Raw genomic sequence first — 16,573 nt, 5'->3', positions numbered from 1 at the left:
GTTTTTCTAAAAATGATCTAGACTGTCTATTGAAAAGGGTTAAACTTTTCGTTACCATTTCTTTTTCAAATGGCTAATCAAAAAATGACAAATCCTACAAAAAAAATGTTGTATGAGTGATTTTCGTAAAATTAGTCAATTTTTTGAATAAAAATAATAATTCTTCATCGACTCCTACACTGAAAAAATCGATTTTAAAAATTTAAAGTCGATTTACAAAAAAAATCATCTTTGATTTGGATGAAATTTTGTTCCAGGATAGGTAATTATGTTCCCTACCTGGCGTCAACAATTTAAATTTCAAGGAAAAAAGTTATTTGAAAAAACTTTTCCTTGCCCAATCTGATTTTTTTCAGTGTTTATTTATTTTTATAGAAAACTAAACCAATGAAAGTCAAATCATCTCAGAATTCCATAAAACTCAAATTGTCAATTGCTGCTGTCTGTTTTAACCTTACTCCCTTACCGCATCGAAATCAAATCGCTCGTCTCACTCCTCATTCTGTGAGGAGAATGGTAACCCTAAATTCTCTCACTTTCCTCTATTTACCAATCAATCTGGAGAGTAATGTACAGTTATGAGAGCGCGAGAGCCGCACTGACTTGATCTGTCAAAAAGTGGTGTGTCCCAGGTGTTTACCATTTCGTAACTGCACATTTTTGGAGTCAGACGGAAAGTAACTGTACTGTATGTGACTATTCTTTTCCCAACAGTGCCAACGGCGGACAATATCGAATCGCTAGCAAAGTTTCTCGTGCGGTCACTGCTATCGTTGAAATAGGAACATTTTCAGTCACTTTCGGGCTTGTGAAAGTTTCGCCGAAAATACAGGCCAAATGAGTTCGGGTGAGATATCGATTGCTTCGCGGTGTGTGTGAACGGGTACGTTCATTGCTAATGTGGTTCGCTTTCGTTCTTGTACTAGTCAGCATGAGTTGCGTCTGATTCTGATACTATCTCATTAATAATCACATGTGAATCACGAGAGAGTGAGCAATATTACTGTTGATCCGGGTGTAGTAGAACAGTCGAAGGGGGATCAACACACGCTTCGGCTCCCTGCTCCGTTCGTTCCTTGTCGAACGAACCATCACCCGTCGCGGCGAAGTAGTTTCCTAATTAGATTTCACGACCAGGATTTTCGCGCATATTCGGACGAAGAAAAACATGAACTCGAAGGTAATTCTGCGTCCTGGTATGCACAGTTGTCATTTTGATTTCGAATTGAGCTGATGATGCTCTGAGGAATAAAGCTAAAATTAAAGCATAAAAATCCTAACATCTTCCGTACAGTAGAACAGAGTCTAATGTTTGCGTTTATCTTCAATTTACTACTGAAGCCGCCTTCCGCGACGAACGGAGCAGCATCTGGGCAGCCATCCATCCCGTACGATATCGATTGGATATTCCCACAGCTACGGAGACCTTCGCGACTATGGCGGATTGCTAGTACCGGAGTGATTGGACTGGTCGGATTCTTTTCCAAAGTCATTATCGGTAAGTTGAGTTGCAAATACAACGCTGCTACATGAAGTGCAGTCGGCCAATGTCGCTCTGGAGTAATTATATAAGCTATAACTAGTAATCAGGGGTAATTGTGCGCAGGCAAAACTCGTTTCCAGCTGTATGCAAGCTTTCATCAGTTTCTAGGCTACTGAATGAGGACATTTCGTCAGGAAGGTGAGCTTTTGCGTAATGCTGGCAAGATCCGCTGCAAGCGAAATTCAGCAATGCTCGGCATTGAAAAGATTTTTTCAATTTCACTCTGGGAGCTCTCTCTGTTCACATACCTACCTACCCACTTATCTGCTTTTGGCGGTTTATGTTTTCGTTTCGCGTATATCGTTGTATACGCCTCGCGAGAGTGCGTTTAGTAGACGGCAGTTTTGTTTCGCCTTCTCTACAGTACACTTATAAATTCTCGGTTAGTCGGGATTCTGCTGTAAGAATTAAAATCTTATGTTGATAAACGTTTGGAATTTTTTGATAAATACGTGAACATCTCGACAAACTTATGATTATGGTGTATAATTCAACTGTCGACATGTTCTTTGAGGGGGAATTTTGGACGAACCGTTACTAGCGGAACGCAGTTCACAGCAGTCAACGAAAAAGAAAACTTAGTAAAGGTTCCTTCGGAACTACCCTTTAAAGTGAATATTGATAGATGGCCTATACATAAGTTTATCGAGACATTTATTATTGGAAAGGGTATTTGGTAATCGAATTCCCACAATAGAAATTAATTGTGCACAAAACGGCACGTAATTTTGTAATAGGTCCACATTAAAACAAAAATCGCCCTACTAAACCCACTTATGGCGTCGTGCGGTGAATTTGTAACTGAAGCGTACTAAAGCAAACACAAAGAAAATTGCCAATGCAAAGACGACTATTTCACGGTCATCCGTCTAATCCACCCTGCCGGCCAACGCTATAGAAAGACACTCGATGTAAGAAATTCAATTCAATAGGCCTACACATCTTCACCTATAAAGTGCATGTACCGTACACACGCCCCGTTCGAGCGCGTGGCTTAGCGAGTAGTGCGCTTTGTGCGCAATTTTCCGCAGCAGCTTTATAGTCTCGATTAGTCGCGTGAAGCGATTTACTGCAACGATTTGTTGTTTTTGCTGTCGTACCATGTTATATTTGCGACACGTCAGAGATGCTCTTGTCTGAACGACTCGAAACGATCCCGTGTTGACGGAAGACGTTATTCGATCTACCTCTGACTGGTAAATAGTAGTAGTAAATAAATATTTACTGTTACAGTGTTCGATGTATTAACACGTAGTATTGATCGTAGCAGACAAGGCATTGAAACGATTAATAAAAATGTCAAGTTTGTTTTACGCCTTGGGGCATGGTCAGAAACTTTCGCAAAATGCGGTGGACGGTTACAGAATGCGTAGTTTCGACAGAGCAGCTGGTTAAATTAAATAAACTGGCATAGGGTAGACCGTGTTTTTAATCCCATTAGTCAGAGTGTGACACTATGCCATCGCTTACTTGGTCTACAATCAATGGATTGCGCTGAATCGAGCAAAGGGTTGTGGGAAGATGTTCTATTTCTAACTCGCCCCTGTTTCTCGTTCTTGGCGATACCGCGGAAAATGCTTTCGGCCTTTTCAATAGCTGTAGTAACATAGAAGAATTGGAAATTCCGCGTGCGCGTTCACCAGGGGCACACGTTGCTTTGAACTATTCTGACGTATGATTTGGCTGCTGAATAGCGACAACAATAATTATGAATTATTATCGAGCAACATATCAACATTGTTATCGTGCGCTGTAGTAGATGTTCTTAAATTGTTGTAGAAACTGTGCGTAAAGTATACGTCATTGTACCTTTTTGTGATCTATTGGGCGCCCGGCAGGATACAGAGAGCTTAACGAAATTTCATTCAAGTTGTGTGAACGGCGTGTTTTCTTCCTATTTGCATTAACCGAACTAAACTAAACATTGGATGGATTTCCAACGATTGGCTGAAATAAAGTTGTAATTGAAAATCTGGCATTAAGTTGGATTTGAAAATCTATTGGACCATGAACAAATCTCCATCTTGAATATCATGGTATTCAGCTACTTCCAAAGCTAAACTAAAATCAGAACTTTTCGAAGAATCAATGCGATTTGGCACTGTTGAACAGACAATGAACCACACTAGTGTCCACCGGAATAGCGTATTCTGGAAATCTTTATGGATATGGTTAATGTTCATGGACATGATATAGAACGAAAACATGAAACTAGTTCTTTGAGATCCAATTTTTATGTGAATATTTACCAATACCAATGGACGATAGTTATGGAAACAGACAGTCCACTTATGGCAAATATATAAATAAAATAATCCGGTTTTATAGTCAAACATGTTCCCGTTCTTCATTTGGGTGTTGTTGTCCATTGGCTTATGCACTTTTGCGCGTCAGATATTTACTGACTAATAATCGAAATTTAATTCGTCAACCTGATAGAATTTGCCCATTTCCCCACTAAACCAATGTACTGGGAGACTCAGATTATTCCTGGTATTGTTGATTATGTGTCCTCAAATTCAATAATATCGAACATCCCATCCATGATTTTTTCTACTTTTTGCCATGTGGCCATGGACACACGTTTCTTTGGAACTAAGTAGTTGCACAAGTGTTGCTTCATTGATAAACGACTTCGAAGTGCAACCTGTCCAAGTAACTGGTTTCCCATTTTTACACACTATCCTATCAATTGCAGCTTATCATTACGTAAATGCTATTAAAATCACCCGTTTTCTCTTGTTTCTTTCTTCTCCCTTCTTCCTTTCGCGTCAATTAATAGTATGGCTCAACAAGGCCCGTGTCCACAACATCGAGGTGCTGGAAAATGCACTGGAAAATCGACCGACCGGGATCCCACTGCTGACGGTGTCCAACCATCACTCGTGCTTCGACGATCCCGGCATGTGGGGTGAGTTTAGCAAGCTCTAACGCAATATCAATGTGCCATACATAATCTCCTACTCATTGTTGTGCATTCCGTTCTATGTGCCGAAACAGGACTGCTGAAACTTCGTAAATCTGTGTTCAATGTGCAGCTGAAAAAGGGGCATCTTTTGAATGCTTTTGATTTCTCTGCTCTTTATTTTAGGTCTGCTGAAGCTGAAGAATGTCTGCAACAAAAACGTGATCCGGTGGTCGATGGCAGCTCATGATATCTGTTTCACCAACAAATATCATTCGCTTTTCTTCATGTACGGCAAGTGCATTCCGGTGGTGAGAGGCGCCGGCGTGTATCAGCCTGCCGTAGATTTGTGCATAGAGAAACTGAAGCTAGGCCACTGGGTGCACGTTTTTCCGGAGGGTAAAGTCAACATGACCAAGGAAGATCTCAGGTCAACGAAATCACACTTGACACTGTAGCGTGAACGAGGAATCAACGGGTCTGCTCTATTTTAGGTTCAAATGGGGAGTTGGACGGATCATCTACGAAGCGCCAGTCCTGCCAATCATCGTCCCCATCTGGCACATCGGTATGGAAACAGTGCTTCCGAATGAACCACCCTACTATCTGCGGTTAGGTAAGAAGCTGACGTACAACTTCGGCAAGCCAATCGATTTGAACGAGTTGATGCAACGGTTGAGGGAGTCGCCCGTTAGTGAGGAGGATGCCAGAAGAATCATCACCGATAGGATACAGGAGGAAATGATGGTGAGTCATGCTTGATAGTTATTAACGTTGAAAATGAAAACAACTGAGTCGAGTCTTTTTATGCAAGTTCGTAACTAGAGCATTTCCTGGGAAAATTTTCAATATGGTCTAGGGAACATTGTGAGCCGGCATACTGATGCTTAAGCTGCCTAGAAGTGTAGAGAACGGATTTACGGACGACATCTCAATTACAGTACAGCGAGCACGGTGAAATAAGCTTCTTACTGACGCAGTTGCTGTCTGGTCATGGTTGTTTCAGATTTTATCTACATCGATTCGTCGTCACGCTTCTGTGCAGAGTGTGTAAATATCGAGTACATGTACTATGTGGTCCTCATCCGCCCTAGTTCCACAGCAGCACTAAGAGAAATGTCTTCGCTTAGCGCGGAGAATATCGATGCTGAGATGTGTCATGGTACATGAAATGTCGTCAGGAGAGCAGTGACAGTGACTGTCGGAACTTCAGCGACAGTGGCGAAACGAGCAGCGATCTAGCAACATCAACCCGTAGGAGAATGTGGACGAGTAAGGTGAAAAACACCTGCGATCCGTTAATATCTCGACAGATTCCATTTGCGACAGTCCTGAGTAGTTGCACAGCGAAGTCCGACAGCGTGCTAGCAATAGCAACTAACGAGACAAAAAACACGATCGAGTGTTATCGAATCGAAAAAAACGAGAGTCAGTATCTGAAGAAAAAATAAATCTGGGGATCTCTCCGTCGAAGTACGGTAGCTTTGTCACCGGGAACTATCCGGTTTATTCATAAGGATTCTCCATAACGGTAACTGGGTGGCGGATAGAACGGGAGCGGTTGTGATACAAGTTATGGGAAGATACCTCATTCAATAAGTGGTAGAACGCTCATACGAAGGTTTCGTGATCGCCAAAATAACGGCGTCCTCGTGTGCGGCTGTTACGCACCTTCCAAGATGGACAATGGAGCAGTTCAGCCTAATTCTGGAGCAGTTAACTCAGCAGTTGATCGGTCGGAAGCCGCAAGTCATTAGTGGTGACTTCAATGTGGGCTGTGGAATGGGGTAGCAGAGTATCCAACAAAACAGGGTGTATCCTGCAGGGAGCTTTAGCGATGTTAGATGTACGATTGTGCAATGAGGGTTCCGTTAGCATATTTCGAATACGGAATACAAAAGCCTTCAATAAAGCCCTCTTCGTTGATGCATTTCGACCGGATAGCGGGAATGAGAGCGTGGATAGGGATGATCTAACAAGAAGGATTGTGTCACTGCCAGTCTCAGAGCAAGGCTCAGAGAGCAGTATCGGAGCTAGATGAGGAGTGCAAAGAAGTGTTTCGGGTACCTAGGGCTCCTTTAAAAGGGGAGATCCAGCTTAGCAAGTCAGATTGCGTACCGACTCGTGATGGCGAAAATGAAGCGCCCGCCGAAATGTATCCTTGTATTTTCGTTGAGGGTCTCTTCCCGAAGCACGATCTAAATACCTGGCTGCCGACACCGTACGGCGAAGAAGAAGGAGCAAACACGGACGATCGGCAAGTGATCAGCGATGTGTTCGTAGAAGCATCGAAGCGACTGAAATCAATGAAATCTCGCGGATGACATACTAAACGGGGTGCTGAGGAAAATTTCTAGTCACTAGGTGACGTGACTGTGAGAATAGGGTCTCTCGTATACCCGGACATGTTCAGGATGGTGCTGCAGATGTGTCTAGATGAAGACAACCTTCACGAAATGTGGAAGGTACAGAAGCTGGTGTTGCTGTCAAAGCCAGTGAAGTCACCGGGCGATCCGGCCTCGTATAGGACATATGTACTGAATACACTCGGGAAACTCTTGGAATGATTCATCCTCAACAGGCTGAGCGCGGATTGTTCAAGATGCAGTTCGGATTTCGCAAAGGAGTATCGACAATAGAGGCAATTCGGACAGTGCTCGAGGGTGCCGAGAAGGCATCTAAACAGAAACGTAGATCGATACTGCACTTTGGTCACAATAGATGTGGAGAGTGCATTTAACACCGCCAGCTGTTACACAGAATGAGTCCCCGATTATGTATGCCAGATCCTTAAGAGCTACTACCAGAGTGCTTCTGTACGAGACGAACAAAGGGCAGAAGAGAAAGCGAATCACAACGGGCGTACCCCAGCGCTCCAATCTTGGTCCAACTCTTTGGAACGGGAAACATTGGGTCACTTTGAACGGCATGGTATCGTGCCCACACTTGCACAGCATACTTCAGAACTCTTCTGATCAGGGCACAGTAAAGTGCTTTTAGTGCGTAGAAATCATCGAAGTTTGCCGTGTTCCGCTTTAAGAAGCTCAGCAATCGGAAAGCCTTAGCAGTTGTCGCGGTGATATGGTCGGAAAAGCTTAACTTCCTATCGAAGAGCACTCCCAAGTCACGGATCGAGTCGATGCTTTTGATTGTTCTTCCGTGTAGGCTGTATTCATAATGTCCTAGAGTAAGCAAGCGTCCGAAATTAATTACTTTGCATTTATAAACCATTCTTGAATAATACATATCTTCTTGAAGCACTACGGCGTCAAGTACCGAAGTGATAGTTCGGAAGATTTTGAGATCGTCCGCGTATAGCAATTTCCCAAATTTGATCCGACTACAGATCGTTAATAAATAATATAAAAATAAGCGGGCACAGATGGCTGCCTTGCGGAACACCTTTGGGTGATCTCAATGTGCCTGAGCACGTGTTGTTATACTCACGAATGCCGAGCGATCGAAAAGATAAGACTGCAACCAGTTAGCCAGGTGGGAAATCCTAATTGCTTTAATTTCAGGATTGCGATGTTGTGCGGTACTTTGTCGATGTTGTCGGCACTTTGGATATAAATTGCGTCCACGTGATGCGTTTCTCGATGGCGGCAAACAACTTAGAAGTGTAAGCTATCTGGTTAGAAGTTGTTGATCGTTTCGGGACAAACCCGTGTTGATACCCCGAGATAATGTGAGATGCAGCTACATACGTGACGCTGTAGACCAGCTTTTCGAGTACTTTGGAAAGACAGTTTAATAATAATGAGATAATTTTCGACATTGTGAATATTTCCAGTCTTATGTATGGGAACAATTGAAGCTTCTTTCCAGGCGATAGGGAAAATGGCTTCAGCTAGAGAGCAATAGAAAATGATGCTCAATAGAAGACAGAGCACGTGGGCGCAGTTTTTTATAAATTGGGGCGTGAGATGATCGGGGCCAGGCCCTTTCGACGAATCAACAGCAGTCAGAGCTTTCAAAACGTCAGCTCGACTTACAACGGGACGAAGGAGATTTATGTTGTACGATGGCAATGTTTCCAAATGCTATTCCAAAGGGACGGTATAGTCGCTTCTAAACACTCCGCGAAAGAAATAAGCAAACAAATTTACGGCATCAGCTGGAGATTGCGCACTTCGTCGCTGTTGTGCTATCTTATGACAAGCGCCATTTTGCACATTTCGAGAAAAATGATTTTTAAAGATTGAATATCTTGAAACTTATAAATGGTATAAACAATTCAAAGAAAACAAAGGATGCTTCTATCTATTCTGCATTAATCTCTCAAATATTACGAAAATCGGTTAACTACATTGCGAGTTTTCTTTAAAAATATAAACAAAAGTCGGTCTCACACGTGTCATAGGTGTGTATTGATGACAAAATTTGTATGACACATAATCGTGCATGGAAAATTTTCCATAGAAAAAAATCATCAATTTTTAACTTTTATTCATATCTTTGGCTTAATTTGGTCTATAAACAATCGGTGAGATGCATTTTGAAGGAAATGAGTCAGGGAATCTAGAAAAAATAGTTATTTTTGGTTACAGTGTTGCCAAATATGCTATATTTCCAGTTTAAAACTTAAATTGCATTTTTCTCACAGTTCGTGCATTTTCGTTTCGAAAATGATTATGCCATTGTGTTTATCAGATAGTTTTACATATAAAAACATCTCATACATAAAGATAATTTGAGCCAATCCCCAGACACAGTCATATGAAGCAAAAAATTAAAAATTTCTGAGCACGTTTCTCGCTATATCTCAGTAACCAAGCAGAATGTCAATATTCTGTAAACGCCACTTTGTAGAGATTTTTTAGACAAGTAATGTGGCATATCTAACTCAGTTTACCCCAAAATGGCGTTTGTCATAAGATAGCACAACAGCGACGACTTGCGTTTCCATGGAAAACGTCAGTGGAAGTACTACCGGATCGTTTTCTGCTACTAACGAATTTCCAAAATGTTGCAGGGTGATCACGAAAGCTATTCTGCATATGTTTCAAATACTCACGAAAAGTGGAATTCCGGGCAGTTTCGTATTGCAGTTCTGTCCATCGAAGAGTAATTTTATTTTCGTCTAATTTATGGCAAAAATAACGCTTGCATTGTTTTCGCGGGGCATTACGCAGACTGGGGAATCTCAGCGTTCCACCAAGGATATTTGAAATCCACGCTCCTGTTGACTTGTTTCAGTGGAGTATATCATATTCTTTGCCATAAAACAGCGCGACTGCTTCGTCAAGATCATTACAACACATTAAGTCGGTCCAGTCGACAGTGGCAATCAGTGCGAAGATTTCGTCAAATCTGCAACGGTTAACCCATTATAACCCAGGGGTTTCAAAAAGTGAGCCAAATGCAGTGATATCTTCAATTCCACCAAAAAATGGATCAAAGATTATGGGAAAAATAAAATCACCGCCTAAAATGGTTTTGAGAATGAAAATATTTCGTGCAAAAAAATTTCGTACGCTTAATTAAAAACATCCAATTTTAAGTTGTTTGATATATTTCTTCGGATTTTCTGATAGACAACAGTTCTTTTACACCTGTAGGAACGTTTTGTCACGTAATGGAATTATTAGCACGAATTCCAACAATAAAATTCAATTAAATGTATTGCTTACTTTTCAGCCGCCATTTGCCCCAACTATACACGGTTCAAAAATGTAAACAAAATTATAAAAAAATGGCAGTTGTCTTGTTTCCCATTGAAATATGAGGTGCAATAATCCCATTAGTACAATAATAAAGCAGTTAGATGCCAACATTCTGCAGTAAATACGCGTTAAACGATTGATAGTTCTGCGTATGAAATTTCATACGCTAGGATATAATGGGTTAATGTCAAAATCAAGGTCGTCAATCGAGTGAAATGAATAATCTACAGTGTTAGTACGTACATCTAGCCGCAGGACAAATGGTTTGTGGTGAGGATCGACTTTGAGAATAGCAGTCGGAGGTTCCAGAGGCTCTGCGATATCCGTGTTGTTTACGAATGCAAGATCGAGGATCCTCCCGTTCACATTCGTCAGTGAGCAGATCTGGTACATACCGCTAGCAATCACAGACACGATCATAGCTATTTCTTGTTCTAATGAGGCATTAATAGGTAGGTAACATTTTAGATCGTTATCGAGCGACCATTGAAGGCGTGGAAGATTGTAGTCTCCAAAAACGAGAACAGTGTCGGTGCCGCCAGCATTATCTAGAATTGTTTGAACGGCATAAGCGTGCGCGTGATACAAATCTGGATAACTATTTGGGCTTAGATAAACACAGTTAATATATACAGATTCATTCGGAAAGGCGATACGCACGGCGATTTGCCCCAAGCGTTCAACTCCTGACAAGCTTAGCTGCGAACCGGAGAGATTGTTCTTTACCGCTATTAGGACGCCACCGCCTCAGCGCAGATGACTGGTTGAGTTGCGATCGCAGCGGTATATTACGTAGTTCGACGAGTGTTCAGCGCTTAATATGTCTTCGCGCAGCCAGGTTTCCGTTAGGATAATGACGTCGCAATCACTAGAAGAAAGCGCTAGATGGAATTCTTGTGTTTTCGTTTTCATTCCTCTTACGTTCTGGTAGTAAACGGAAAGAAACTGCCCGGAATGTGCAAAAATTTCGATGGCGAGGTGGCAGTAGGAATAGGATAATACGGAGAAAGGGACGTGAACTCGGTTCATCCCAAACCTGTCGATGTAGGCCAATAGAAAGCACAGAGAGATTAACTTCTACCTGACAGTTCCTGTCGGCCCACGACTGTTTCAGGAAGTATCTTCATCGGTTCGAACACGCAATGTGCACGGAGTATGAGACCTCAAGGAGACACCGGAGCATGTGGTCTTCGAATGTCCGAGGTTTGAAGCGACACTTAGGGAGATGCTTGAAACAGGAGGACCGGACATCAACCCGGATAAGGTCGTCCACAGAATGACCAGCGGCATAAACAGATCATGACCGTCTGACAGCGGAAATGGCATGATGAACAGCGCTGGGAAATTCCCTACCTGCTGCGACAGAGTACCGGGTATGGGTCTTCGGGGATCCAGCGAACCGGACGCCACGCTTCATCCGAAAGCGTCAAACCGACGACGGCACCCTAAATATAGCGAAAACCAAAGAAGAATCCATATCGGAGAACCTCTTTCATCGGGAAATTCTCCGACGGTGTAAGCTAGATTCATGAGTAGAACGCGACGAGTCACCACCAGTTGCGGGTTGTCGGTCACCAGCTAACCGTACGCCCTGCTCCACCGGAATTGCCGAACTGACCTCGGAACCTGACTGGTTGGCTCGATTCGGGAGAACTTCTCTCACCGAGGAATTTCCTGTCATAGTAGGCTAGATCTATCGTCGGGGACTAGATCGAGTACTTCGCGAACAAGTCGTGAGCTCAACGTAGTGCTAAATGGCGCGAAAAGGGAACCAATGGACCTGAAGGAGTTACGATGCTAAATGTCACCGGGTATAGAGCTCACGAAGTTTCGGTGATGAATGGCACAAGGTAACCAAAGTGCTCAGTAAATTATACAATTTGAAGTTTGTCGCCCTGATTGTCCTCGGAGGGGAAGAGCTCTAATTCTCGAACCACAGCTAGCTTTCCTACTGCCACTTTGTGGGGATGGTCGAAACTGGTAGTGTATCGGAGGAGTGCTGTAACCCTACTGATGGAAACTACTTAGACTATATACATAAAACCTCCTTCATGAAGTAACGTCGTAAGGTAGTGCCGGAAGAAATCAGGTTCCGAGCAAGTTTCGATTTCGTCGAACTGGGCCCAATGGTATATTAGGCCTTGGTTAAGATGTCGAGACGCAGCCTTGATAGCGGTTTCAGCCACAGGGATTATCAATTTATCAAACAAGGTGGCTATACCTATCGATTTATCAGTAGTTCCTATTAAAAATTCTTGGCTGATGTTCAGGCTAAAATGATAACTGCAAAATCTGTGCCCAGTACCTCAAAATCAACAGTCAGCTCAATCAGTGAAGAAGATAATTAACGAAGTATTCACACTCGTGGTCCGTATTAAGGGGTCCTTTACTCTACAATTATTTGGAGAATAAGTAGCGTTAGCAAAGTAGTGAATAGGTTTTGAATTTCTATTATTTTTTATTTTAAAGCTACAATCACGTAAAAATCAAAAACATCAAGCATTAAAAATAGAACATGACTTAAGGACCCAATTCGGTTGTAATACCTATTATTTTCTTACAGGTGCTAAAAGAAGAAACTGAAACATTACATTTCGACCACGTAAAAAGCTGAGCCAAGCTGAAATGGTTATCCTGGTGGTCAACCAGTGATAACTCTAGATCATAGAGAAAGAAAGAAACCACATACCCTGTCACTTCAAAGCATGGACTCACTACTCTAGACATATTCAGGGTATGCAACAGAATAGTCTATTTATTATCGGTGAATCCGATAACACTCCGACCTACACTACAAAACTTGATTGTCCAAACCTTGGAGCGACAGTGTACCAGACCATAGCTGATTACAGTTAGGAGAACGCTCGATTTTACTATTGTAATTCCATCCGAAGACTTGCACCGACACTTCAGTCGCTCGTATGTCCGCAACTGATTCATCCACGCCAGACATGGAGAGTTTGCCATACTATCACTTATAGAGCTAACGCATGATCAGTGCATTTTCCATCCTAAGTAGACTAATTTGACAGCCGCTGTAGATTTACTTTTGCGAATTAACTTTTATTTGTTGTATTATAGAACATCGATCGTTTCTAGTCAGCTTAAGAATCGGACGATAAACGAACATTTGAAACTAAAAGACAGCGCATATTGTTTAATGCGATTTTCCAGATAGATAAACCATGTGACGATAAAAAAGTGTGTACATTATAAAGAGGCTTTGAACTAAAACGTTGATTTTTAAATCGTTACCACCCAACCTGATTTTACGTTAAATGTCCTATAGTTTTCGTAGCGAATAGCTAAAGCAATAAATAAATTAATAAAATAATATTAGTAAAAGTAATAAAATACTATGCGGTTAATTCGTGATGACAACATTTTATTCTACCCACTTCTGTGGTGGGAATATAAAATAATTTCGATTATTTTACCGACTAAAACAATATTCCTAAAATAGGAAATAACAATACACAATTGGCATGATGGCACATGATAACACACTAAAATATAATGCAGATTAGCTATCTGCTGAACATGCGATAAAACTTAGCACTACTAACAAACACACACGCTACTATTTACAACATACAATCCGTTCCAACATACCATGCAGGGTGGAACGAACGGTGCTGGCCGTGGGACGTAGAGCCGCTTCGTGCTGCCAGCATTTTCTGAACAATGCACGATACTCCTGTCGAATGTAATTCTGATCGACATCCACGACAGGCACGAAGAGCTCATCTAGCGCCTTGGCGCTCAATTCGAAATGATCCAACTCACCACCGGCAGAATCGCTAGCGACGGAAGAAGGTCCTACCAGGTCGATGCCCTGTTGCTTCAGCACGTCACTCATAGCAGCGGCAGCACATTCGACGTTTGGCTGCTGGTATTCGGCTGTACTATTGGCCGAAGTAAGAATGTTGCTACGAAGGCTCATAGTGGAATTTCCGTTCGGTTTAAGATTTGCATGAGACATTTCCAACGTATTATCACTGTTTTTGCGCGCACGGAACTCAGGAGTATGTAGTAGATTGATCTTTCGAGTTGGAATGGTTACTGGCTCCGTTCGCAGGATGTCCGCTGTAGTCACGCTATCGGGACGCAGCTTTTTCTTGACCACGTTGTAGGCGACAGCTTCATTGGAAGCGATAGAACCGTAAGGATTTTTCCCCTCGCTGAGTTGCCACATGGTGATGCCGAACGAGTAGATGTCTGCTATTTCAGAAATATTTCCCATTCCACGAAGCAATTCCGGAGCCATGTACCGGATCGTTCCACGATGGCTGGATTTTTCGTTGAGATTCAAGTTGTTTAGTAGGAATGAGGAACCAAAATCGCACAGCTTGCACGTGTAGCTTCGCACGTGAGTACATTGGCCACCGGATTGACAGCCTGACTTTAGAAGGCAAACAATTACATTCTGAGGTTTCACATCGAGATGAACTATATGATTGCGATGGCAGAAACACAGACCGTTGATAATGTCGCATAAAATCCTGGAATTGTAACAGTTTTTCAACTGAACTCAATGGGTAATATACGATAATGTACTCACATCAATCGATGGTAGATCGTGATAATGTAGTTTTCATTCAAAATGTTCTGCAAGCAATGACCATCGAACCGTTCCATGATGACCAACCCGTATTGAGCGCCGGAGATGATCTTCAGTACACGAACTATATTCTCGTGTTTTAAGTTTAAAACGTTAGCCTCATTTCGCAATGAATCGTACCGGCAACGGTATTTCTTCTGTTTTTCCACGATTTTAACTGCAACTGATTTTCCTACCAAATATCGGAATCTGGCATGAGCGATCACGTTGATCCAAAGTTAACCAAAAACTGACCTTTGTAGCGTGCCTTGATCACCACCCCGTAACTTCCCCGACCCAGAACTGTGTAACGGTTGTGGTGTGGAAATTCATCACGCAGAAAGCGATCCCGGTTCGGTGTGTCAAAGTTGATCTCGACCCGTGGAACGGAGAGCTTCGTGGGGAACCTGTCCGGTGATATAACCACAATCTGAAATAGGTATGTTCAGCTATGATGGCATACTTACATGATGCACGCGATCTGCGAGCGTTCGATTCATTGATGATCGTGTGAGTAATTGATTTTGGAACATATAAAATTTGTGAAAAATTCTCGTGTTGTTTTACTACAATTGGTGTTCAATGATCGAGGGTTCAATATAATCTGGTAAACGTTATTCTAACACTTCTAAGTACACTAACAATAGGACGTCTCGTGGCTTCCATAATAAACGGCAGAATATTGATCGCGTTTTTGTTAGTAGTAGAGAAAGTATAGATTCAGGCGTTAGTGGTCGGGACGTATGCATCATGATGGAAAATATAAATATTTCCTCTTGAATAAAAAGCGTAATACTACGTAAATAGTGCACGAACGCTTTTAATCCACCTAGCAGTGCAACAGAACTTTTTTTTTGTTTTATATAACAAATGTATTGAATTTGCTCAAACTTCGAAAGTGGTATTCGGGGCCCGCAGGGTCGTGTCTTATATACTAATCGACTCAGTTCGACAATTTGGGACAATATCTGTATATTAACGAAGTTGGTTTTAACTTCAAGGCCAAACGTGTCAATTGAATAATATTTTTTACCTTATGATTTATAGTTTCACAGATTTTGTCAAAAGACAATTGTTTTAGACATATAACGTTCAAACAAAACAATTATCGTCATGCGGGGCTACTTTGCGCATTTAAGTTTTTTAATATTTTCTAACAGACGCGCTTTTATTAGTTTTATTACTTTTATTAAAACTAACTATTAGTTGTTTCTACTGCGTCAGGAACATGTATACATTTCAACATTTTGCTGAAAATGTATTGTAATGAATAGCCTCCAAGCAGGACTGGAATTAATACATATTTCAATATAAACTAAGGTTTTTTACACGGTTTTCACAATTAGCACGGTTTTTATTGCACGGATTTCGCAATTAACACGTTTTCAGCAAAAATATTCTAAATCCTCTTAAAGGCAAAAGACTTAGATGATTTTTGATCAAGTTTTCCATGTCCATGTCTGAAGCCATTTGGAAAATCAAGATAGCGACTTCCGGTTAAGTGGAATTCTCTAAAACGTTATCAATATGGATATTTTTGGAACAGGATTGTTGAGTGGACGTCAGATATCGAGGTTTAGGGTCCCTTTGAAAACCAATATGGCGACATCCAGTTCAGTGGAATTCTCCTGATCAATTTTGCAACAGACTTGATGAATAGACGCCAAATATCAATGTCTGAGGTCATTTGGAATACCACGATGGCGACTTCCGGTTCAGTGGAATTCGCTAATGCGCCATCAATAGTGTAAGGTGGAGCAAATCCGACCTAGTAAATAGTTTTGACTGTAAAATGCTCATTTTACATCGAATCAAGTCGTTTTATATACCAAATTAGACGCAACTTTCTATGTATAGCA

At 41.7% G+C, this 16,573-nt stretch overlaps 2 protein-coding genes across 5 annotated transcripts; one reads left to right on the top strand and one right to left on the bottom strand.

Moving 5' to 3' along the window:
* Nucleotides 1-636: 636 nt before the first annotated feature.
* On the top strand, nucleotides 637-13,468 carry LOC131688553 (tafazzin). 4 transcript variants are annotated; one of them, XM_058972870.1, is made up of 8 exons: nucleotides 637-847; nucleotides 927-1,180; nucleotides 1,342-1,498; nucleotides 4,326-4,454; nucleotides 4,544-4,558; nucleotides 4,635-4,878; nucleotides 4,943-5,195; nucleotides 12,678-13,468. In XM_058972870.1, exons 2-8 carry the CDS (start codon nucleotides 1,169-1,171, stop codon nucleotides 12,726-12,728), a joined length of 861 nt encoding a protein of 286 aa, XP_058828853.1. In that variant the 5' UTR covers nucleotides 637-847; nucleotides 927-1,168; the 3' UTR covers nucleotides 12,729-13,468. The 4 variants fall into 4 exon arrangements, with proteins under 4 accessions (XP_058828853.1, XP_058828852.1, XP_058828850.1 ...); XM_058972869.1 differs by having other exon boundaries at nucleotides 637-1,180; XM_058972867.1 differs by lacking the exons at nucleotides 637-847; nucleotides 927-1,180 and having other exon boundaries at nucleotides 1,212-1,498.
* A 10-nt stretch (nucleotides 13,469-13,478) lies between these two features.
* Nucleotides 13,479-15,372, bottom strand: LOC131688552 (dual specificity protein kinase zak2). Its single transcript, XM_058972866.1, has 4 exons — nucleotides 15,182-15,372; nucleotides 14,970-15,121; nucleotides 14,676-14,907; nucleotides 13,479-14,616 (listed from the first exon to the last, which is right to left on the bottom strand). Coding segments are annotated over exons 1-4 (1,308 nt in total). The 5' UTR covers nucleotides 15,184-15,372; the 3' UTR covers nucleotides 13,479-13,694.
* Between the last annotated feature and the right edge of the window lie 1,201 nt (nucleotides 15,373-16,573).

This window comes from Topomyia yanbarensis, chromosome 3, assembly GCF_030247195.1.
Source record: "Topomyia yanbarensis strain Yona2022 chromosome 3, ASM3024719v1, whole genome shotgun sequence".
NCBI classification, from domain to species: Eukaryota; Metazoa; Arthropoda; class Insecta; order Diptera; family Culicidae; genus Topomyia; species Topomyia yanbarensis.
This window is presented reverse-complemented; position numbering and strand designations above follow the sequence as displayed.